The sequence below is a fragment of the Furipterus horrens genome, unplaced genomic scaffold, assembly GCF_987537825.1.
Source record: "Furipterus horrens unplaced genomic scaffold, mFurHor1.1.pri manual_scaffold_13, whole genome shotgun sequence".
Lineage (NCBI taxonomy): Eukaryota > Metazoa > Chordata > Mammalia > Chiroptera > Furipteridae > Furipterus > Furipterus horrens.
The window spans coordinates 50,978,602-51,002,752 of NW_028327183.1; the positions used below are offsets into that span (position 1 = coordinate 50,978,602).

General features: G+C 52.9%; 2 protein-coding genes and 1 long non-coding RNA gene across 3 annotated transcripts; all 3 read left to right on the forward strand.

The window, feature by feature from the left end:
• The first annotated feature begins 1,580 nt into the window (after window positions 1–1,580).
• On the forward strand, window positions 1,581–6,661 carry LOC149995185 (sialic acid-binding Ig-like lectin 5). Its single transcript, XM_090260596.1, has 9 exons — window positions 1,581–1,629; window positions 1,697–2,080; window positions 2,288–2,563; window positions 2,780–2,824; window positions 3,993–4,244; window positions 4,331–4,621; window positions 4,923–5,013; window positions 5,353–5,413; window positions 6,458–6,661. The coding sequence occupies exons 1-9, from the start codon at window positions 1,596–1,598 to the stop codon at window positions 6,620–6,622; spliced, it is 1,599 nt and encodes a 532-aa protein (XP_090116722.1). The 5' UTR covers window positions 1,581–1,595; the 3' UTR covers window positions 6,623–6,661.
• Window positions 6,662–14,376: 7,715 nt separating this feature from the next.
• Window positions 14,377–17,785, forward strand: LOC149995186 (sialic acid-binding Ig-like lectin 5). The gene is made up of 7 exons (XM_090259141.1): window positions 14,377–14,410; window positions 14,478–14,861; window positions 15,070–15,345; window positions 15,562–15,606; window positions 16,757–17,008; window positions 17,093–17,383; window positions 17,685–17,785. Exons 1-7 carry the CDS (start codon window positions 14,377–14,379, stop codon window positions 17,783–17,785), a joined length of 1,383 nt encoding a protein of 460 aa, XP_090115267.1.
• A 343-nt stretch (window positions 17,786–18,128) lies between these two features.
• On the forward strand, window positions 18,129–19,433 carry LOC149995187 (uncharacterized). Its single transcript, XR_016507761.1, has 2 exons — window positions 18,129–18,186; window positions 18,976–19,433. It is a non-coding gene; the product is annotated as an uncharacterized LOC149995187 (long non-coding RNA).
• The last annotated feature ends 4,718 nt before the right edge of the window (window positions 19,434–24,151 follow it).

Sequence of the window (24,151 nt, forward strand, 5' to 3'; positions counted from 1 at the left end):
GTGTGGGCTGTGTCCTCGGTGGGCCGGGCCGGGCGCTCTGCGCACTTGACTTGCATGAACCTGCCCGTCTCCTCGGCAGCCCCACGGGCGCGCGCGCTCGGGCTGTCATAGCCAAGGGCCGCCGCCAGGGGGCTCACACATCGGAAAGTCGTGTTCTCAGGACTCTGGAGGCTGGAAGCTCAGCATCGAGGTGCTGGTGGGACTGGTTCCTTCTGCGGCCTTTCTCCTTCCTCTGAAGACGGCCCTTCCCCTGCGGTCTCTTCTCTGTGGGCGCCTGCGTCCTCGTGTCTTCTTATAAGCACACCGGTCCCATCGGATCACGGCCCAACCTAACGACCTCATGCTACCTTCATCACCCTTAAAGACGCCGTCTCCTAAACCGGTCACATTTGGAAGCACTGGGCGTTAGGACATGAACATGTGAATTTTGGGGGTGACACCATTCAGTTCTCAACACCTTGTGAGCATTGGCACCCGACTAAGTCCAGGGTGGTTACGCCCCTTCCCGAGGCAGCACCGTGAGCTGGAGCCTGGGGCTGTCTGGCTGCAGAGCCCCCGCCCCTGACCCCACATCGCAGGGCTCCCACAAGGAAGCCGCAGGGCAGAGCCGGCCACCAGGAGCCATCAGGAGCTTTTCCCCAAGGGCTGGGCTCAGAATGACCCCTGAGGTGTGGGCAGGGCCAGGCACCTGAGCTTACAGAGGATTCTCCCACAGACGAGGGCTGAGAATCATGATGCCTCCCTGTGACAGATGAGGAAACTGAGGCTTGGAGGGCAGAAGAGCCAGGCCCACCTGACTCCAAAGCTGGACCTCCTCCAATGTCTTGCTCTGAATCAACACCAGCGACGCCTGGGCCGGGGGGCTTCGAGCAGGCCAGAAAGCCCAGGACCCCCTGTGGGGTCACATGCTGGTGACCCCCTCGGACTCCTGGTCCTGTCTGCTCTGGCCATTCATACCTGGGAACTCACCGTCTCCTGCCCAGAGCAGCCAGGTTTCCTATAAGCTCCTGCCTGTGCTCGACCCTCACACCCTGGACCATCAGCAGCTTTAATGGCCTGGGCCCCTCTGCCTCCTCCAACGGCATTAGGGACATTCTCAGGGACAGGGACAAAGCCTGCCACAGTCTCCCCTTTGACGCCACACCCCTGAGGGAGTAGGTGCTCTGACTGGGCTGTGAGTTCATTCATTAGTTCATCCCCACCTGTCCACCTGGAGGACCTACGTCATATTTGCTGCCTTGCCGGTCCCCCAGCAGCCCCTCCTGAGTCCCACACTCGAGGGACTGATCCTCTGCACCATATAGAAGCTGTCACTGGCCAGGCAGTGCTTGCTTTCCTGTGCGGGCAGTAGTGCCCGAGGAACAAGAGAGGACAGGGAGCCAGAAGGGGGGGTCGGGTCCTCCTAAGCATGTGGGGCCCTCACCAGGACCCCATCTGGAAAGTGGAAGCACTTGTTCTCCAAGGGCCAGGCCAGCTCCACCACATGGCCGCCCACTTCCTCCTCCGTGATCATCATCTTCCTCAATTCACTCTGGCTTCCTGTTGGGCTTCCTCTCAGTCCTGTGACACCGAGGTCACCGACACGGACCCCAAAGATGCTGCGGCTGCTACTGGCCCTGCTGTGGGCAGGTGAGTGCCCGGGGGGAGAGCCGGTGGGCTGGGGTGGCAGCTGCGACTGACTCACCTTTTCCCACAGTGTCATTGGCCCAGGATGACGGATACCAGCTGCAATTGCCGGAGTCCGTGACGGTGAAGGAGGGTCAGTGTGTCTCCGTGCCCTGCACTGTGTCCTACCCCCAGGACGGCTGGACCGACTCTACCCCAGCTCATGGCTACTGGTTCTGGGAAGGGATGAAAAAACACAAGGATGGTCCAGTGGCCACAAACAACCCTAGTCGTAATGTAAAGAAGGAGACCCAGCGTCGATTCCACCTCGTTGGGAGCCCCACAACCTTCGACTGCTCCCTGTTCATCAGAGACGCACAGAAAAGGGACACGGGGAGATACTTCTTTAGGATCGAGCGAGGGTCCTATGTGAAATATAATTACATGCAGAACCTGCTCTCTGTAAATGTGACAGGTAAGGAATGGGGTCAAGGAGAGGACGCATGGACGGGTCCTGAGGGCTCCTGGGCTGGGAAGGACCCTCTTTCTTCTCATTCTGGGAAGGACTCAAGTGGATCAATTGGGACTGGACCTTATGGTGGCCTGGCATAGAGGCTGCAGTTAGGGGCTCACTCAGGAACCCCACCTCCAGGGCCTGGGTCTCTGTCTCTCTCCTCTGCAGCTCTGGCACCGACACCTGACATCCACATCCAGGGGACCCTAGAATCTGGCCACCCCAAGAACATTACCTGTACAGTGTCATGGGCCTGTCAGAGAGAGGCACCACTCATCTTCTCATGGACTGGGGTCACAGACAGCTCCCTGGGTCCCAGGACCCCCAACACCTCCACGGTCACCTTCACCCCAGGGCCTCAGCACCACGGCACCAACCTCACCTGTCGAGTGACCTTGCGAGATGCTGTGATTGTGGAGAAGACCATCCAGCTCAACGTGTCCTGTGAGTGCCCGGTCAGGACACCGGGTCCCTTGGGCGGTGGGAGTTGGGGGCATATGGCCTGGGATACTGGGTGCTGGGCCCTGCAAGCCATAGCGGGGGAGGAAGGCAAGAGGACACTTGGTTTCACCCCCTTCCTATATATTAAGTTTCTGGGTGGAAGGATCAACACCCACCTTTCTGCTGCTGAAAAGGGAACAACTATGTCTGCCTGTGCAGATGCACTCCGGAACCTGACCATCAGCATGTCCAGAGAAGACAGAGGTAGGGTGCAACCTCTCCGGCCCGGGAGGTGGAGGAGGTGAGGTCTGTCTCCCTGTGCCCTTGAGAGCAGAGCTGGGGTTTCAGGGCTCAGCTCGGAGACAGACTGAGGCCAGCTGAGAGGCCTTACTCCTCAGCTTACAAACTGGCCTCCCCCACCCCGACCCTCCCACGGGAAACCGCGTGACATCCAATAGTTGATTAGTTTCAGGTGTACAGCATAGTGGGTATACATTTATAGAACTTACAATGCAATTCCCTCGATAAGTCTGGCCTTCACTTGGCACCATCCACAGGTATTACAATATATTTATAACTGGCAGTATGTAATATTATTTTTTAAATTGCCCTTGATTTAGTCTGGTAGTAGCCTCATGTAAACAGCACCTCCCACACCCCCACCCCCCAAGAAATGGCCACTAGCTCGGGCCTCACAGGACGGTTTATTTCCCATGGAGCAGGCCAGGCCGGACCACCCCCGAGCTGTAGCTGCTCTGTGTCCTTCCTCTCACAAGGTCCCTCCATGCCAGCACCATTCCCTGGCTAGCTCCTCCCCCACCCCGTTCTCATGTTCTGCTTCAGCCTCCCTTCCTCCAGGAAGCCCTCCCTGCCTGACAGTCTCACTGGAGTCCTGTCCTCAGGGCTCCCTCAACCCAATGAACACCCCATCACAACATATGTCTTCTGGCTCTGTGAGCACCTGCTTTGGGGTGTCTCGTCCATGAGACTGTGAGCTCTCGGTCACAGCTGAATTAGACAGGTCTTAGGGAATCATTGTGGACAGGCAAAGATGGCAAGGCTTGTACAGAAAACTCCGGGATCAGCACGGGCAGTGTTGGCCAAGGCAGGAGGCGTGGAGACCAGGGAGTTCAGACAAACGCTCGGACACCTCCTGGAGAGGCCGTAGTGTCTGCTCCCACCCCCGACCCTTTGGGTCTGAGCCCACACAGAATATGCCCGTCAGATTATGGAAGAGAAGAAACTGTTCTACAAAATGTAAGAAGGGAGGAGGGGAGGAGAGAGAGACAGACACATGTAGACCAAGAGAGAGAGGCTGACAGGCAGAGAACCCGGGCGGTGCAGGGAGAGCTAGAGCTGCAGAGGGACAGACGTACAGATGGGGGAGCAGGGGCGCCTCGGAGCTGGGGCCTCACTCTGTCTGTCTTGCCAGGACCTGAACTTCTGCCCAACGGCTCATGTCTCCGAGCCCAGGAGGGCCAGGGGCTGCGCCTTGTCTGTAAGGCCGACAGCAACCCCCCCAGCAGAGTAAGGTGGACCCGGGGGAGCCTGGACCTGAGCCCCTCGGAGCCCGGGGTCCTGCAGCTGCCACGGGTGGAACTGGGGGACCATGGGGAATACGTCTGCCGAGCTGAGCAGCATCAGGGGGCCTCCCTGGAAGCCTCTCTGACCCTCCTTGTGAAAGGTGAGTTGGAACACACCTGGGGCAGGACCCTTGGGTCCTGGGGAGGAGGGAGGCTCCTCTGATTCCTCCCCTGTTTCTCCCCGCAGACCCCCCACAGCTGCTGGGACCCGCCTGCTCCTGGGAGGGCAAGAGTCTGCGCTGCAACTGCTCCTTCCAAGCCCAGCCGGGCCCCTCGCTGCGCTGGCGGCTGGGGGAGCGGCTGCTGGAGGGAAACCACAGCGACGCCTCCCACGCCCACACGGTCGCCTTCCATTCAGCGGGGCCCTGGGCCCACAGCTCCCTGAGCCTCAGCGGGGACCTCAGCTCCAGCCTCAGGCTCGCGTGTGAGGCCCAGAATGCCCACGGGGAACGAACAGTGACTGTCCTGTGGCTGCCAGGTCAGGGGGTGTGAGGGGCGGTGCCCAGGGAAGGGGCTGCACACGCCTGGGTCCTAGAAGACACGGAGTGGGAGAGACAGAGGCCTGACTTGGGGCGAAGGCGGAATGGAGTCCAGGCCCCTGAGCCATTTGGCTGCGGAGGGGGCTGCAGCCCTGGAGGCTGCAACCATATGAAGGGGTGGGGGGCAGAGGCGTCCTGGATGGAATGGGCACACTCGTCGGCACGGATCCCAGAAGGTGGGGTGCTCAGGAGCCTGCCTAGGGAAACAGGAGCTCACCCCAGGGTGTCTCATGTCTGCAGGGAGACCAGGAGACATGACAGGTGTGATTCAGGGGGCCATCGGAGGAGCTGGTGTCACAGCCCTGCTCGCTGTCTGCCTCGGCCTCATCATGTGAGTGAGGGGCAGCCCCAGCCTGGGCGAAGGCATCGGTGGTGTGTGTGGGCGGGGACCCAAAGAATCTCACAAATTGAAAGCCCAGAGCCCTGACGTGTGATAAAACCAGGAAAAGGAGCAACAAGGTGAGGCGGCATCAGGAAGTTAGCACCTGACCTCTTGGCCAGGTGTTGAGTGTGTTCCCAATATCTGGTTCCCGCTGTCTGCGAGGAGGGACGTATGTTCCCGTCACAGCCCCCGCAGCCAGACAGCAGCCCCCGTGCCCTGCCCCAGTAAGGCCTTCCCGGCTCCCAGCTGCCAGCCAGCTGGGCTGAAAGGCCCCATCTCTCTCCTCAGAGGGAGGACCTACAGGAAGAAATGGGCAGAGAAGGCAGAGAGCCAGGAAGACATCTCCCAGGTGAGTGTCATGGGCAGAGTTCCATCCAGTGTCCCTGTGGTGAAAATATGAGTTCCTCATCTCCCCTCCAAACTTGGTCCTTCCCCGGATTCCCAGCACAGTCTCTCAGATCTGAGAATTATCCTCCCCTCCATCCTCCATAGCGAGTAATTGACCAAGTCCTGTCCCATTTCCCTTGTAGCAAAGCTTTTCTCCACTTGTTCCTTTCCAGTTGGGCCCTCACTGTCTCTCTGGGGTCACTGACTCCATCTCTCCCCCCCTAAACATTCCCCAAACAGCAGCGTGCTCCCCAACCTTTAGATCAGCAAGTCTAAGAGAAATAACGATACGCACAACATACGTACCTTAAAACTTCCCAGTAGTGGCATTTTAAAAAAAGCTGAAAGGGCCTTCACTGGTATGGCTCAGTTGATGGAGCTCCAGCCTGCAAACCTAAAGGGCGCCGGTTCGATTCCCAGTCAGGGCACAAGCCTGGGGTGCGGGCCAGGTCCCCAGTGACGGCATGTGAGAGGCAACCACACACTGATGTTTCTCTTCCTCTCTTAAAAAAAAAAAAAGTAGAAAGGAACATGCGATCAGCTTTCCTACCATGGGGATAACTGTTATATCCATGGAGAGAGGTCATAAGGATTAAGTGAGATGAGTAATAAGAAGAAGCTCTTGAGCCCTGGCTGCTGTGGCTCAGTGGATTGAGCGTCGGCCTGCGATACAAGTGTCGCTGGTTTGATTCCCAGTCAGGGCACATGACTAGGTTGCATGTCAGGTCCCCCGTCAGGGGCGCGAGTGAGAGGCAACCACACAGTAATGTTTCTCTCCCTCTCTTTCTCCTTTCCACGCTCTCTAAATATAAATAAACAAATAAACAAACAAGTTAATTAATTTTAAAAAAAGGAAGAAGAACTTACTCCGAGGGAGTGAGGGAGTGAGTGAATCCTCAGGAAATTGGTGTGAAATTCGATAGATGAATAGGACGCCTCAAGCCCCAAGTTCCCCTCTCCAGACCGCAAAGGCCGGCGCTAACACCTTCCTCTCTGTCCCACTCAGAGTCACCTGAATGAATCCTCCTGCAGCCACCAGCCACCAGCAGCAGTCGCCCCCACGTCAGAGGATGAGCTCCATTATGCTGGGCTCAGTTTCCACAACATGAAGCCACACAACCCTCAGTCCGAGGAGGCCACCACATACTCTGAGATCAAGATCCAGAAATGATGACACACCCCCGCCCGCAGGAGCTGGCTGGAGCCCAGAAAAGGCATCTTCAAAAAGAAAGGTGTGGCAGAGACCGATTCTTAAACAGTTCACAGCCCTCTGAACCCAAGGTCATCAATGGAAACATGAAGTTCCTTGAAGTGGCTGATGTCACAGGGATTCCTGGGTTCAAATCCAGGCTCAGCGACTTACTGAGGGTGTTATATCAAGCAAGTTAGTTTACCTCTATGTGCCTCAATTTCCTCCTCTGTAAAATGGGGGACAATTTGATTAGGTACACTGTTAAGTGAGAAAACATGAACCATTGGCGCTAAATATATTGTTGTGTATTGACTTTACCTCAGCAGGGAGAGAGCTGTCAGGTTTGGTTCTACCACTTCCTTCTATCTGCTTGACTATTTTGAAGAACATGTACTATTTTCATTTGGGGGGGAACATTTTTAAATATTTTAAATGAAATTCTTTGGCAGGAGAAGATATTTCCCAATGTGTGTACCTAACAAAAGACTTACCCAGAGTTTATCAAGACTATATAAAGATCTTCCAAAAATCAATGAGGGAAAGAGGCGGACAACCCAATAAGGGTCACTAAGCACACAGAGAGGTGGGAGGTGTCCGTAGCTGACATGGAAATGCAAATAAAACTTGCAATGCTATACGATTCTGGTGAAGATAATTTTTAAAAAATTAGGAATATTAAGTGCTGAGAACATTGCAGTCAGTGAAAACAGCCAGTCACAAAAAGACAAATGCTGTCTCTCTGGGGTCACTGACTCATCTCTCCTCCCCAAAGAGTCCCCAAACAGCTATTATGCTCCCCACCATTTAGATCAGCAGGTCCAGCAGAGATACAATAGGAACAAAGTATATACCTTAAAACTTCTTAGTAGTGGTATTAAAAGGGGCATAAAGGGTCTTGGCTGGTCTGGCTCAGTGGGTTGAGCATGGGCTTGTGAAGAAAAGGGTCACGGGTTTGATTCCCACTCAGGGCACATGTCTGGGTTGTGGGCCAGGTCCCTGGTTGGGGGAATGTGAGAGGCAAACACACATTAATGATTCTCTCCCTGTCTTCCCCTCTCTCTGAAAACAAATAAATAAAGTCTTTTTAAAAAATAGTTAAGAGAATAAATTTTATATTGCATATGCTTTCTATCAATAATATTTTTTAAGACAATCAAGTGTTGGTTAGGATGTGGAGCAACTGGAATTCTGAGACACTGCTGGTGGGAAGGAGAATCGGGCCACCACTTGGAAAACACTGAGCACAGGACCCAGCATTTCCACTTCACGGGGGCGTCCCCAACAGAAATACGTGCAAATGCCCATGAAACCTATACAAGGATGTCCCCAGTAGCACTTCTCGTGATGGCTGAACAATGGAACCTCCCCAAATTCCCAACAACAGGTCAATATATTGCAGATTATTTATGCAACGGACCCTGGCTGGTTTGGCTCAGTGGATTGAGCGTCGGCCTGCGAGCTAAGTGTCGCTGGTTCGATCTTCCAGTCAGGGTACATCAGAGAAGGAAAACTCTGACTCCAAAAAACCTCCGCTGCCTTGCGGCATACCTCTTCAGGGGAAAGGCTAAGGGAGTAAACCCCAACAGAAAATCCGGAGCCGGAGTCCCTAAGGCGGTTTGACGTTGTAGTCAACACCGGCAACTCCTGCGGCGCACCTGAAGCCAAGCTGTATTGACTCCGTCTTTCCCTTGGACCCTTCAGCTGCGAAGAGAGGGGGGGTCTGCTGCATGGGCAACAGCAGACCCTCCATATCACCCTGCCCAGGCTCTGTAGCTTCAGCTTCACTGGAGAGGACACTCCAGCGTCATCGCAAGATGTCGGTCGATTCAACACGGGAGGAGACAGATACCGTGTCACTCCCGAGTCGGACTGCACAACCATTCTCGGCAGTGCAGATAGACTCTTAAGAAGCTACACCATTGTCTCTCGAGACGGACGGCTGCCGACGACGATTTATGCAACGGAAAAAGCAAATAACAACTCCGCACAATGTATGTGAATCCTGCAAACATTATGTTGAGTAAGAGCCCAGACACAACAAGTATATACTATGTGATACCATCGATATGAGGTTCAGAAACAGATAAAACTAATCTTTGGTATCAAAAACCTGGATACTGGTCACCCTCAGGGGGAAGTGACTGGAAGGGGTTAGTGGGGACCTTCTAGGGGTTCTGATAAGGATCTGTTTCTTGATCTAGGCACTGATTGCTCGTATGTACTCACTCTATGAGATATTTTATTTATTTACTTCTATCCGCACCTGAAGATCTGCTTCTTGATTTTTAGAGAGGAAGGGAGAAAGAGAAAGAGAGAGAGAGAGAGAGAGAGAGAGAGAGAGAGAGAGAGAAACATCAATCAGTTGCCTCCCATACACCAAGACTGAACCTGCAACCCAGGTATGTGCCCTGACAGGGGATCAAACCTGCAACATTTAGGAGTACCAGGTGATGCACCAACAACTGAGCCACCCAGTCAGGGCTCCATGAAACATATTTTAGTAAAATACTTGTGATTTGTGCTCTTTTAGAGAGAAGCGCTACTGTTTTTTTATTACTCTTTTTGTGCCTTTACAGGTGTCTCCATTTTGCCCCGTTGCTCTCCCCTGCCCCTCCCCAGCCCCCACAGTCAGTCCCCACCCTGTTGGCCGTGCCCTTGGGTCCTGTATACAGTTCCTTGATTAGGCCCTTCCCCTTCTTTCTCTCCTTATCCCTCCCCCCCATCATTGTGGTCACTGTCAGTCTGTTCCTTGTTCCCACGCCTCTGGTTCCATTTTGCTCATTTGTTTGTTTAGCCCATTGTATTTCCCCTTTATTTAAAACAATCATTTAAACTCTTCAAGTCTTCCGGCCCAGATGGAGGCGTAGACAGACACGCTGCGTCTCCCTCCACAGTTAAGAAGGAATACAACTACCTCAAAACTAGAAACAACCAGAAGTTCCAGAAAATGAAAGGGCATGGAAGTCCATCAAACAAAGATATTAAGAAGAAATACTCATCCAGACAGGTAGGAGGGGCAGAGCCGGGGCAGAGAGGATGCAGTGTGGTGGCAGCAGCAGTGGCAGCAGCAGAAGGCACAGTCACACATTTAAAAACTCAGGAGCGACACCTGGTGAGCGATCCTAGCTCCTCACGGGACCTTGCAGCTCATGGTCCCAGCACAGGGGAAAATCAAGCCTCATAGCTTCTGACTGTGCAGACCAGTGGGGTTTGGGGCAGAGGCAGAAACTACTGGTCTCACAGCAGAGTTCACTTGTTGAAAGGGCCCCCACGGTCCTAGAATGTCTGCAGATGCACCCACTCTGGGAACAATGGCCAGGGTAGCAGCTAGAGGTGTGGTGTGGAAGTGGGAGAGGTTCCTAGAACAGGGATGAGTGCCGAGCAAGTGGCATTGTTCCCTCTTGGACCTCACCCCCATACAGCACCACAACGTCTTTAAATAATCACCCTGTACTGACGATTCCCTAAGGCTCCGCCCCTTACAACATAACAGGTGGAACAGCTCTACCTAAGACACAGGCAAACAAACACAGGAGCCTGTCAGAATGAGGAGACAGAGAAGTATGGCCCAAAAGGGGGAACAGATCAAGTTTCCAGTGGCAGAACTAAGCGACGAGGAGATAGCTAACCTAACAGATGAGGAGATAGACAACCTAACAGACGAAGACTTCAAAACACTGGTGATAAAGATGCTCACAGGTTTGACAGATATGCTTGGGTTTGGCAAGCGCATAAGAGAAGTGAAGGCTATGCTAAGTGAAATGAAGGAAAATCCACACAAAACCCATGGTAAAGGGAAGGAAACTGGGGTTCAAATCAATGATTTGGAACATAAGGAATAAAAAAACAATCAGCCAGAGCAGAATGAGCAAGCAAGAATTGAAAAACATGAGGAAAACTTCCCAAATTTTCCAAAGGAGATGGACATACAGGTCCGGGAAACATGGAGGGTCCTAGGCGAGCTGGACCCAGAGGGGACCACACCAGGACACATCATGACTGAGATGCCAAAGGCGAAAGACAAAGACAGAGTCCTGGAAGTAGCATCAAGAGGCAGAGAGTTGCCTACACGGGGGTGCCTGTAGTACTATCAGCTGATTTCTCAGAGGACACTTTGCAGGCAGGAAGGAACTGGCAAGCAGTATTCAATGTGATGAAAGGCAATCTGCAACCAGGATTACTCTACCCAGCAAAGCTATCATTTGGAATGGAAGGGCAGATGAAGTGCTTCCCAGACAAGTTGAAACTAAAGGAGTTCATCATCACCAGGCCATTATTATATGAAATGTCAAAGGGACTTACTTAAGAAAAAGAAGATCAAAACTATGAACACTAACATGACAACAGACTCACAACTATCAACAACTGAATCTAAAAAATAAAACCAAAATCCAGCTAAGCAAACCAGAATAGGAACAGAATCATAGGTGTGGAGATTATTTGGAGGGTTATCAGCTGGGAGGTGGAGTGGAAAAATGGTAAAATGGTGCAGGGACTAAGAAGCATAATCAGTTGGTACAAAATAGATAGGGGAAAGTTGAGAATAATATAGGAAAAGGTGAAGCCAAAGAACTTACATGCATGACCCATGGACATGAACTAAGTGTGGTGGGATTGCTGGAGCGAAGGGGAGTACTGGGCAGAGGGGAAAAAGGGGATAAATTGGAACTACTGTAATAGCAAAATCAATAAAGTATACTTTTCAAAAATCTTTTTAAAAAATGATTGCACACTTTCCATTGCAGACTGCCTGTAATCTCATATTTGTCTGTTCTAAATTTCCTTACAATTATGAAAGCAAATGTTTATTGATCACCTTATATATGCCAAGCATGTTTCTAAGCATGTAGATTCAGCAGTAAGTAGAAATACAAGGCCCTTACATTTAATGGCAGAAAAGACAGACAAAGAATAATTCAGTAGATTATATGGTATATTGATTGGGGATAAGGAGTCTTGAGAAAAACAAAGAAGGAAAGGCATATAGAAAATATGGAATAGATTATATTCCACAATGTGTTGTGTGTGAATATAGTCATTAAGAAACTGACCTTTGAGTACGCACACATATACACACACGGTGCTTCACAGACACATGCACAATTCAGATATGCACATGCATACACAGAGACCACAGACACACATATACACACATAGATACACATGTACAGAGATCCCCCACACTCACGTACACACACACCTGAAAACACACACACACAGACACCTCAGACATAACACAGAAAAGAGACATACACATACAAGATACACACACACACCTCAGACACAAACGTAGAGACCATATACACACACACATATACATGCACACAAAGATATATGGACACATACATACTTCAAATACGCAAACAGACACAAACACCTGGCACAGAGACCAAAACACAGACACACAGAGACTCAGACACACAACTCAGGTGTGCACACAAACACCCAAAGACATATTCACAGACACATGTGACACACACCTAGACTAAGACACACACACATACACATACAGACACACACACCACAAATGTGCACACCTTTGTGAAGGACACACACAGGTACACACAACAGGCAGCAGCCACCTGGGTCCTCGCATGGGGAGCGTAGCCCTGGGAAGTCTCAAGCCTGGTTCTCAGGTCCTGCTCTGTGAACAGGGCTGACCTTGCCTCCCATACACCCTGCTCACCTTTCACGTCCCAGCTCACCTGCCCCATCCTCCAGCCCCGCCCTCACTCCCCTTGGGGCTCCCCCAGCCCCGCCCTCCCCACTGCATGGGCCCTGACCAGCCAGGCTGGGACTGTGGCTCTGCCCCCCACCCCTCCAGTCCCGCAGGGTCTGCCTCACCTCAGCCCAGCGCAGCCCCCAGAACACCCCGCTCAGCAGATGGGAGGCAGGTGCCCAGCGTCAGGTGCACCGATGGGCTCGTCCAGCCGAGGGAGCAGCCTGAGCAGAGGCCGTGGGGCCTGTCCTGTCCTGGGAGAGCAGGAGAAGCGAGGCCAGGCTGGGGTGACAGCCCTGCAGAGCGCAGAGCCGGTGGCTAGGACAGTGGAGGTCTCGGCCAGTGAGCACATCCTTCCCCCCTTCCCCTCCTCCCATCCGCAGAGGGGCCGCGTCCCGCAGACCAGCCACCGTGTGGGCTGTGTCCGCGGTGGGCCGGGCCGGGCGCTCTGCGCACTTGACTCCTATGAACCTGCCCGTCTCCGCGGCAGCCCCACGGGCGCGCGCGCTCGGGCTGTCATAGCCAAGGGCCGCCGCCAGGGGGCTCACGCATCGGAAAGTCGTGTTCTCAGGACTCTGGAGGCTGGAAGCTCAGCATCAAGGTGTTGGTGGGACTGGTTCCTTCTTCGGCCTCTCTCCTTCCTCTGAAGACGGCCCTTCCCCTGCGGTCTCTTCTCTGTGGGCGCCTGCGTCCTCACGTCTTCTTATAAGCACACCAGTCCCGTCGGATCACGGCCCTACCTAACGACCTCGTGCTACCTTCATCACCCTTAAAAGATGCCGTCTCCTAAACCGGTCACATTTGGAAGCACTGGGCGTTAGGACATGAACATGTGAATTTTGGGGGTGACACCATTCAGTTCTCAACACCTTGTGAGCATTGGCACCCGACTAAGTCCAGGGTGGTTACGCCCCTTCCCGAGGCAGCACCGTGAGCTGGAGCCTGGGGCTGTCTGGCTGCAGAGCCCGCGGCCCTGACCCCGCATCGGAGGCCTCCCACGAGGAAGCCGCAGGGCAGAGCCGGCCACCAGGAGCCATCAGGAGCTTTTCCCCAAGGGCTGGGCTCAGAATGACCCCTGAGGGGTGGGCAGGGCCAGGCACCTGAGCTTACAGAGGATTCTCCCACAGACGAGGGCTGAGAATCATGATGCCTCCGTGTGACAGATGAGGAAACCGAGGCTTGGAGGGCAGAAGAGCCAGGCCCACCTGACTCCAAAGCTGGACTTCCTCCTAATGTCTTCCTCTGAATCAACACCAGCGACGCCTGGGCCGGGGGGCTTCAAGCAGGCCAGGAAGCCCAGGACTCCCTGTGGGGTCACATGCTGGTGACCCCCTCGGACTCCTCGTCCCACCTGCTCTGGCCATTCATACCTGGGAACTCACCGTCTCCTGCCCAGAGCAACCAGGTTTCCTATAAGCCCCTGCCTGTGCTCCCACCATCACACCCTGGACCACAGGCAGCTGGAATGGCCTGGGCCCCTCTGCTTCCTCCAATGGTGTTAAGGACATTCTCAGGGACAGGGACAAAGCCGGCCACAGTATCCCCTTGGACCCCACACGCCTGAGGGAGTCGGTGCTCTGACTGGTGGGCTGTGAGTTCATTCATTCGTTCATCCCCACCTGTCCACCTGGAGGACCTACGTCATATTTGCTGCCTTGCCGGTCCCCGGGCAGCCCCTCCTGAGTCCCACACTCGAGGGACTGATCGTCTGCACTATATAGAAGCTGTGACTGGCCAGGCAGTGCTTGCTTTCCTGTGCGGGCAGTAGTGCCCGAGGGACAAGAGAGGACAGGGAGCCAGAAGAGGTGGATTCAGGTCCACACAAGCACGGGGGGCCCTCGCCGGGACCCCATCTGGAAAGTGGAAGCACTTGTTCTCCAAGGGCCAGGCCGGCTCCACCACATGGCCGCCCACTTCCTCCTCCGTGATCATCACCTTCCTCAATTCACTCTGGCTTCCCGTTGGGCTTCCTCTCAGTCCTGTGACACCGAGGTCACCGACACATACCCCAAAGATGCTGCAGCTGCTGCTGGCCCTGCTGTGGGCAGGTGAGTGCCCAAGGGGAGAGCCTGTGGGCTGGGGTGGCAGCTGCAGCTGACTCACCTTTTCCCACAGGGTCCCTGGCCCAGGATGACGGATTCCAGCTGCAAGTGCCGGAGTCCGTGACGGTGCAGAAGGGTCAGTGTGTCTCCGTGCCCTGCACTGTGTCCTACCCCCAGGACGGCTGGACCGACTCTACCCCAGCTCATGGCTACTGGTTCCGGGAATGGGCCAATACAGACAAGGATGCTCCAGTGGCCACGAACAACCCTGATCGTAAAGTGAAGAAGGAGACCCAGGGCCGATTCCACCTTGTTGGGAACCCCACAACCTTCGACTGCTCCCTGTTCATCAGAGACGCACGGGGAAGGGACTCGGGGAGATACTTCTTTAGGATCGAGCAAGGGTCCTCTGTGAGATATAATTACGTACAGAACCAGCTCTCTCTACATGTGACAGGTAAGGAATGGGGTCAAGGAGAGGACGCATGGACGGGTCCTGAGGGCTCCCGGGCTGGGACGGAACCTCCTTCTTCTCATTCTGGGAAGGACTCAGGGGGACCAGTGGGGACTGGACCTTGGGGCTGGCTTGGCACAGAGGCTGCAGTTAGGGGTGCACTCAGGGACCCCACCTCCAGGGCCTGGGTCTCTGTCTCTCTCCTCTGCAGCTCTGGCACCGACACCTGACATCCACATCCAGGGGACCCTAGAATCAGGCCACCCCAAGAACATTACCTGTACAGTGCCATGGGCCTGTGACACAGAGGCACCACCCATCTTCTCCTGGACTGGGGTCACAGACAGCTCACTGGGTCCCAGGACCCCCAACTCCTCCACGGTCACCTTCACCCCAGGGCCCCAGCACCACGGCACCAACCTCACCTGTCGAGTGACCTTGCGAGATGCTGGGATCGTGGAGAAGACCATCCAGCTCAGCGTGTCCTGTGAGTGCCCGGTCAGGACACTGGGTCCCTCGGGCGGTGGGGGTTGGGGGTGTAGGGCCTGGGATACTGGGTGCTGGGCCCTGCAAGCCGGACCGGGGGAGGAAGGCAAGAGGACACTTGGTTTCACCCCCTTCCTATATATTAAGTTTCTGGGTGGAAGGATCAACACCCGCCTTTCTGCTGCTGAAAAGGGAACAACTATGTCTGCCTGTGCAGATGCACTCCGGAACCTGACCATCAGCGTGTCCAGAGAAGGCAGAGGTAGGGTGCAACCTCTCCGGCCCGGGATGTGGAGGAGGTGGGGTCTGTCTGCCTGTGCCCTTGAGAGCAGAGCTGGGGTTTCAGGGCTCAGCTCGGAGACAGACTGAGGCCAGCTGAGAGGCCTTACTCCTCAGCTTACAAACTGGCCTCCCCCACCCCGACACTCCCACGGGAAACCGCGTGACATTCAATACTTGATTAGTTTCACGGGTACAGCATAGTAGGTAGACATTTATAGAACTTACAACGCAATCTTCTCGATAAGTCTGGTCCCCACCTGGCACCATCCACAGTTATTACAATATTATAACTGCCAATGTGTAATATTACTTTTAAAATCTCCCTTAATTTCTCCTAGTAGTAGCTTCATGTCAACAGCACCTCCAAAAAAATGGCCACTCACTCGGGCCTCAAGGCCTGTTAGCTTCTCATGGAGCAGGCCAGGCCGGACCACACCCCAGCTGTAGCTGCTCTCTGTCCTTCCTCTCACAAGGCCCCTCCATGCCAGCACCATTCCCTGGCCAGCTCCTCCCCCACCCCGTTCTCATGTTCTGCTTAAGCCTCTCCTCCTCCAGGAAGCACTCCCTGCCCTGATAGTCTCACTAAAGTCCTGTCCTCAGGGCTCCCTCAACCCAATGAACATCCCGTCACAAAACACGTCCTCTGGCTCTGTGAGCACCTGCTTTGGGGTGTCTCGTCCATGAGACTGTGAGCTCTCGGTCACAGCTGAATTAGACAGGTCTTAGGGAATCATTGTGGACAGGCAAAGATGGCAAGGCTTGAACAGAAAACTCCGGGATCCGCACGGGCAGTGTTGGCCAAGGCAGGAGGCGCAGGGATCAGAAAGTTCAGACAAACGCTCGGACGCCTCCTGGAGAGGCCGTAGTGTCTGCTCCCAACCCCGACCCTTTGGGTCTGAGCCCACACAGAATATGCCCATCAGATTATGGAAGAGAAGAAACTGTTCTATGTAATGTAAGAAGGGAGGAGGGGAGGACAGAGAGACAGACACATGTAGACCAAGAGAGAGAGGCTGACAGGCAGAGAGCCCGGGCGGTGCAGGGAGAGCTAGAGCTGCAGAGGGACAGACGTACAGATGGGGGAGCAGGGGCGCCTCGGAGCTGGGGCCTCACTCTGTCTGTCTTGCCAGGACCTGAACTTCTGCCCAACGGCTCATCTCTCCGAGCCCAGGAGGGCCAGGGGCTGCGACTTGTGTGTGAGGCCGACAGCAACCCCCCCAGCAGGGTAAGGTGGACCCGGGGGAGCCTGGACCTGAGCCCCCCGGAGCCTGGGGTCCTGCAGCTGCCGCGGGTGGAACTGGGGGACCATGGGAAATACGTCTGCCGAGCTCAGCAGCATCGGGGGGCCTCCCTGGAAGCCTCCCTGACCCTCCTTGTGAAAGGTGAGTTGGAACACACCTGGGGCAGGACCCTCGGGTCCTGGGGAGGAGGGAGGCTCCTCCGATTCCTCCCGTTTCTCTCCGCAGACCCCCCGCAGCTGCTGGGACCCGCCTGCTCCTGGGAGGGCAAGAGTCTGCGCTGCAACTGCTCCTTCCAAGCCCAGCCGGGCCCCTCGCTGCGCTGGCGGCTGGGGGAGCGGCTGCTGGAGGGAAACCACAGCGACGCCTCCCACGCCCACACGGTCGCCTTCCATTCAGCGGGGCCCTGGGCCCACAGCTCCCTGAGCCTCAGCGGGGACCTTAGCTCCAGCCTCAGGCTCGCGTGTGAGGCCCAGAATGCCCACGGGGAACGAACAGTGACTGTCCTGTGGCTGCCAGGTCAGGGGGTGTGAGGGGCGGTGCCCAGGGAAGGGGGTGCACACGCCTGGGTCCTAGAAGACACGGAGTGGGAGAGACACAGGCCTGACTTGGGGCAAAGGCAGAATGGAGTCCAGGCCCGTGAGCCATTTGGCTGGGGAGGGGGCTGGGGCCCTGGAGGCTGCAATCATGTGAAGGGGTGGGGGGCAGAGGCGTCCTGGATGGAATGGGCACTTTCGTCGGTATGGATCCCAGAAGGTGGGGTGCTCAGGAGCCTGCCTAGGGAAACAGGAGCTCACCCCAGGGTGTCTCATGTCTGCAGGGAGACCAGGAGACATGACAAGTGTGATTCCGGGGGTCATCAGGGGAGCTGGTGTCACAGCCCTGCTCGCTGTCTGCCTCGGCCTCGGCCTCGTCATGTGAGTGAGGGGCAGCCCCAGCCTGGGCGAAGGCTCAGGAGACGGCGGTGGTGTGTGTGGGCGGGAACCCAAAGAATGTCACAAATTGAAAGCACAGAGCCCTGACACGTGATAAACCCAGGAAAAGGACAAGGTGAGGCGGCATCAGGAAGTTAGCCTCCTGACTATTGGCCAGGTGTTGAGTGTGTTCCCAACATCTGGTTCCCGCTGTCTGCGAGGAGGGACGTATGTTCCCGTCACAGCCCCTGCACCGAGACAGCAGCCCCCGTGCCCTGCCCCAGTAAGCCCTTCCCGGCTCCCAGCTGCCAGCCAGCTGGGCTGAAAGGCCCCGTCTCTCTCCTCAGAGGGAGGACCTACAGGAAGAAATGGGCAGAGAAGACAGAGAGCCAGGAAGACATCTCCCAGGTGAGTGTCATGGGCAGAGTTCCATCCAGTGTCCCTGTGGTGAAAAACTGAGTTCCTCATCTCCGCCCCAAACGTGGTCCTTCCCCGGATTCCCAGCACAGTCTCTCAGATCTGAGGACTGTCTTCTCCTCCGTCCCCCATAGAGAGTAATTGACCAAGTCCTGTCCCATTTCCCTTGTAGCAAAGCTTTTCTCCATTTGTTCCTTTCCAGTTGGGCCCTCACTGTCTCTCTAGGGTCACTGACTCCATCTCTCCTCCCCTAAACACTCGCCACCCTTTAGATCAGCAAGTCCAAGAGAAATATGATACGCACAACATACGTACCTTAAAACTTTCCAGTAGTGGCAATAAAAAGAAGCAGAAAGGGTCTTGGCTGGTTGGCTCAGTGGATGGAGCTCCAGCCTGCAAACCAAAGGGGCGCTGGTTCAATTCCCAGTCAGGGCACGTGCCTGGGATGCGGGCCAGGTCCCAGTTGGTGGGTGTGTGAGAGGCAACCACACATCAATGTCTCTCTCCCTCTCTTAAAAAAAAAAAAAAATCGTAGAAAGAAACAGGAGATCAGCTTTTCTACCACAAGGATAACAGTTATATGCATGGAGAGATGTCATAAGGATTCAGTGAGATGAGTAATAAGAAGAAGCTATTATGAGGGAGGGAGAGAGTGAGTTAGTGAATGAACCTCAGGAAATGGGTGTGAAAATCGATAAATGGGTAAGACCCTTCATGCCCCAAGTTCCCCTCTCCAGACGCCAAAGGCTGACTCTGATACCCTCCTCTCGTCCCACTCAGTGTCACCTGAATAAATCGTCCTTCAGCCACCGGCCCCCAGCAGTGGCCGCCCCCACGTCACAGGATGAGCTCCTTTATGCTGCGCTCAACCCTCATACGCAGGAGGCCACCACATACTCTGAGATCAAGATCCAGAAATGATGACGCACCCCCGCCCGCAGGAGCTGGCTGGAGCCCAGAAAAGGCATCTTCGAAAAGAAAGGTGTGTCAGGGACCGATTCTTAAACAGTTCACAGCCCTCTGAGCTGAAGGTCATGAATGGAAACATGAAGTTCCTTGGAGTGGCTGATGTCACAGGGATTCCTGGGTTCAAAGCCAGGCTCAGTGACTTACGGAGGGTGTTGTATCAAGCAAGTCACATTACCGCTGTGTGTCTCAGGTTCCTCCCCTGTAACATGGGGGACAATTTGATTAGGTACACTGTTAAGTGAGAAAACATGAACCATTGGCGCTAAATACATTGTTGTGTATTGACTTTACCTCAGCAGGGAGAGAGCTGTCAGGTTTGGTTCTACCACTACCTTCTATCTGCTTGACTCTTTTGAAGAACATGTATTATTATCATTTGGGGAGGGAGGAGAACATTTTAAAATATTTTAATAGAAATAGTTTAAAATATTTCTATTTATAAATGAAACCCTTTTGCAGGAGAAGATATTTCCCAATGTGTGTACCTAACAAAGGACTTACCCAGAGTTTATCAAGACTATATAAAGATCTTCCAAAAATCAATGAGAAAAAGAGGCAGACAACCCAATAAGGGCCACTAAGCACATAGAAAGGTGGCAGACTTCCGTAGCTCTCAGGGAAATGCAAATAAAACTTGCAATGCTATACCACTCTGGTGAAAATAATAATAAAATTTTTAAGAATGTCAAGTGTTGAGAACATTGCAGTAAGTGAAAACAGCCAGTCACAAAAAGACAAATTCTGTCTCTTTGGGGTCACTGAGTCATCTCTCCTCCCCCAAGAGCCCCCAAACAGCTATTATGCTCCCCACCATTTAGATCAGCGAGTCCAACAGAAATACGATACGAACAACGCATATACCTTAAAACTTTTTAGTAGTGGTATTAAAAGGGGCAGGGAAGATCTTGGCTGGTCTGGCTCAGTGAATTGAGCATGGGCTTGTGAAGTAAAGGGTCACGGGTTTGATTCCCACTCAGGGCACATGTCTGGGTTGTGGGCCATGTCCCTGGTTGGAGGAAGGTGAGAGGCAACCACACATTAATGATTCTCTCCCTGTCTTCCCCTCTCTCTGAAAACAAATAAATAAAGTCTTTTAAAAAATAGTTAAGAGAGTAAATTTTATACTGCGTATGCTTTATATCAATAATTGTTTTTTAAAGACAATCAAGTGTTGGTTAGGATGTGGAGCAACTGGAATTCTGAGACACTGCTGGTGGGAAGGAGAATCGGGCCACCATTTGGAAAACACTGAGCACAGGACCCAGCATTTCCCCTCCACAGGGGCGTCCCCAACAGAAATACGTGCAAATGCCCATGAAACCTATACAAGGATGTCCCCAGCAGCACTTCTCGTGATGGCTGAACAATGGAACCTCCCCAAATTCCCAACAACAGGTCAATATATGGCAGATTATTTATGCAATGGAAAAAGCAAGTAACAACTCCGCACAATGTATGTGAATCCTGCAAACATTATGTTGAGTAAGAGCCCAGATGCAACGAGTATGTACTATGTGATACCATCGAAATGAGATTCGGAAACAGATAAAACTAATCTTTGGTATCAGAAATCTGGGTACTGGTCACCCTCAGGGGAAAGGGACTGGAAGGGGTTAGTCGGGACCTTCTGGGGGTTCTGATAAGGATCTGTTTCTTGATCTAGGCACTGATTGCTCGTATGTACTCACTCTATGAGATATTTTCTTTATTTACTTCTATCCTCACCTGAAGATCTGCTTACTGATTTTTAGAGAGGAAGGGAGAAAGAGAAAGAGAGAGAGAGAGAGAGAGAGAGAGAGAGAGAGAGAGAGAGAGAGAGAGAGAGAGAGAGAGAACCATCGATATGAGTCAGAAACATCAATCAGTTGCCTCCAATACAACAAGACTGAACCTGCAACCCAGGTATGTGCCCTAATTGGGGATCAAACCTGCAACATTTAGGTGCGCCAGGTGATGCACCAACAAAACAGAGCCACCAGGTCAGGACTCTATGAAACATATATTAGTAAAATACTTGTGATTTGTGCTCTTTAAGAGAGAAACGCTACTCTTTTTTTATTACTCTTTTTGGGCCTTCACAGGTGTCTCCATTTTGCCCCGTTGCTCTCCCCTGCCCCTCCCCAGCTGCCAGAGTCAGTCCCCACACTGTTGGCCATGCCCTTGGGTCCTGTACACAGTTCCTTGATTAGGCCCTTCCCCTTCTTTCCCTCCTTATCCCTCCCCCCCACACTCTGGTCACTGTCAGTCTGTTGCTTCTTTCCATGCCTCTGGTTCTAATTTGCTCATTTGTTTGTTTAGCCCGTTGTATTTCCCCTTTACTTAAAAAAATCATTTAAACACTTCAAGTCTTCTGGCCAAGATGGAGGTATAGACAGACATGCTGTATGTCCCTCCACAATTAAGAAGGAATACAACTACCTCAAAACTAAAAACAACCAGAAGTTTCAGAAAATGAAAGTGCATGGAAGTCCAGCAAACAAAGATATAAAGAAAAAATACTCATCCAGAATGGCAGGAAGGGTGGAGCCGGGGCAGAGAAAATTCAGTGTGGTGGCGGCAGCAGCGGTGGCAGAGGCGGGCCAGCAGAAAGCACAGTCACACATTTTAAAAAGTCAGGAGGGACACCTGGGGGGTGTTCCCAGCTCCTCACCAGAATTTGCAGCTCATGGTCCCAGCACCAGAGAAAATCAAGCCTCATTGCTTCTGACTGTGCAGACCAGTGGGGGTCTGGACGGAGGCAGGAACTCCCAGTCTCTCAGCAGAGTCCCCTTGTTTAAAGGGTCCCCATGGTCCTAGAATGTCTGCAGACGCACCCACTCTAGGAATGAAGGCCAGGACAGCAGCTAGAGGGGCACCAATCTGGTGTGGAAGTGGGAGAAGTGCCTGGAACAGGGGTGAGTGCTGAGCAAGTGGCATTGTTCCTTCTTGGACTTCTCCCCCACATACAGCGCCACAACAGTGGTTAAATGGATCACCCTGTACTGACGAATCCCTAAGGCTCTGCCCCTTACAACATAACAGGTGGAACAGCTCTACCTAAGACAGAAACAAACAAACACAGGAGCCTGTCAGAATGAGGAGACATAGAAGTATGGCCCAAAAGGGGGAACAGATCAAGGTTCCAGTGGGAGAACTAAGCGACAAGGAGGTAGCCAACCTAACAGATGAGGAGCCAGACAGCCTAACAGACGCAGTATTGAAAACACTGGTGATAAAGATGCTCACAGGCTTGACAGGTATGCCTGAGTACGGCAAGCGCATAAGAGAAGAAGTGAAGGCTATGCTAAGTGAAATGAAGGAAAATCCACACAAAACCAATGGTGAAGAGAAGGAAACCGGTGTTCAAATCAATGATTTGGAACAAATGGAAAAAAATAACCTATCAACCAGTGCAGAATGAGGAAGCAAGAATTGAAAAACATGAGGAAAACCTTCCAAATTTTGCAAAGGAGATGGACATACAGGCTCGGGAAGCACGGAGGGTCCCAGGCGAGCTGGACCCAGAGGGAACCACACCAGGACACATCATGACTGAGATGCCAAAGGCGAAAGACAAAGACAGAGTCCTGGAAGCAGCATCGAGAGGCAGGGAGTTGCCTACACGGGGGTGCCTGTAGGACTATCAGCTGATTTCTCAGAGGACACTTTGCAGGCAGGAAGGGACTGGCAAGCAGTATTCAATGTGATGAAAGGCAATCTGCAACCAGGACTACTCTACCCAGCAAAGCTATCATTTGGAATGGAAGGGCAGATGAAGTGCTTCCCAGACAAGGTGAAACTAAAGGAGTTCATCATCACCAGGCCATTATTATATGAAATGTCAAAGGGACTTACTTAAGAAAAAGAAGATCAAAACTATGAACACTAAAATGACAACAGACTCACAACTATCAACAACTGAATCTAAAAAATAAAACCAAAATCCAACTAAGCAAACCAGAATAGGAACAGAATCAGAGGTATGGAGATTATTTGGAGGGTTATCAGCTGGGAGGTGGAAGGGGGAGAAATGGGAAAATGGTGCAGGGACTAAGAAGCATAATCGGTTGGTACAAAATAGACAGGGGAAAGTTGAGAATAATATAAGAAAAGGGTGAAGCCAAAGAACTTACATGCACGACCCATGGACATGAGCTAAGTGTGGTGGGATTGCTGGAGCGAAGGGGAGTACTGGGCAGAGGGGAAAAAGGGGGATAAATTGGAACTACTGTAACAGCAAAATCAATAAAGTATACTTTTCAAAAATCTTAAAAAAAAAATGATTGCACACTTTCCATTGCAGACTGCCTGTAATCTCATATTTGTCTGTTCTAAATTTCCTTACAATTATGAAAGCAAATGTTTATTGATCACCTTATATATGCCAAGCATGTTTCTAAGCATGTAGATTCAGCAGTAAGAAGAAATACAAGACCCTTACATTTAATGGCAGAAAAGACAGACAAAGAATAATTCAGTAGATTATATGGTATATTGATTGGGGATAAGGAGTCTGGAGAAAAACAAAGAAGGAAAGGCATATAGAAAATATGGAATAGATTATATTCCTCACTGTGTTGTGTGTGAACATAGTCATTAAGAAACCAACCTCTGAGTACGCACACATATACACACACAGTGCTTCACAGACACACGCACAATTCAGATATGTACATGCATACACAGAGACCACAGACACACATATACACACATACATACACATGTACAGAGATGCCCCACACTCACAACAGGCAGCAGCCATCTGGGCCCTCGCACGGGAGCGTGGCCCTGGGAAGTCTCAGGCTGGGTTCTCAGGCCCTGCTCTGTGAACGGGGCTGACCTTGCCTCCCATACACCCTGCTCACCTTTCACATCCGGACTCACCTGCCCCATCCTCCAGCCCCGCGCTCACTGCACCTTGGGGCTCCCCCAGCCCTGCCCTCCCCACTGCATCAGCCCTGACCAGCCAGGCTGGGACTGCGGCTCTGCCCCCCACTCCTCCAGTCCC

Bases quoted from the DNA above. Each gene is read 5' to 3' on its own strand.
- LOC149995186 (XM_090259141.1), top strand. From the start codon at position 14,377: ATGCTGCAGCTGCTGCTGGCCCTGCTGTGGGCAG. The intron at 14,862-15,069 runs GTAAGGAATGGG...TCTCCTCTGCAG, and splicing joins GCTCTCTCTACATGTGACAG to CTCTGGCACCGACACCTGAC. The intron at 17,009-17,092 runs GTGAGTTGGAAC...TTCTCTCCGCAG, and splicing joins CCTGACCCTCCTTGTGAAAG to ACCCCCCGCAGCTGCTGGGA.
- LOC149995185 (XM_090260596.1), top strand. From the start codon at position 1,596: ATGCTGCGGCTGCTACTGGCCCTGCTGTGGGCAG. The intron at 2,825-3,992 runs GTAGGGTGCAAC...CTGTCTTGCCAG, and splicing joins CATGTCCAGAGAAGACAGAG to GACCTGAACTTCTGCCCAAC. The intron at 4,245-4,330 runs GTGAGTTGGAAC...TTCTCCCCGCAG, and splicing joins TCTGACCCTCCTTGTGAAAG to ACCCCCCACAGCTGCTGGGA.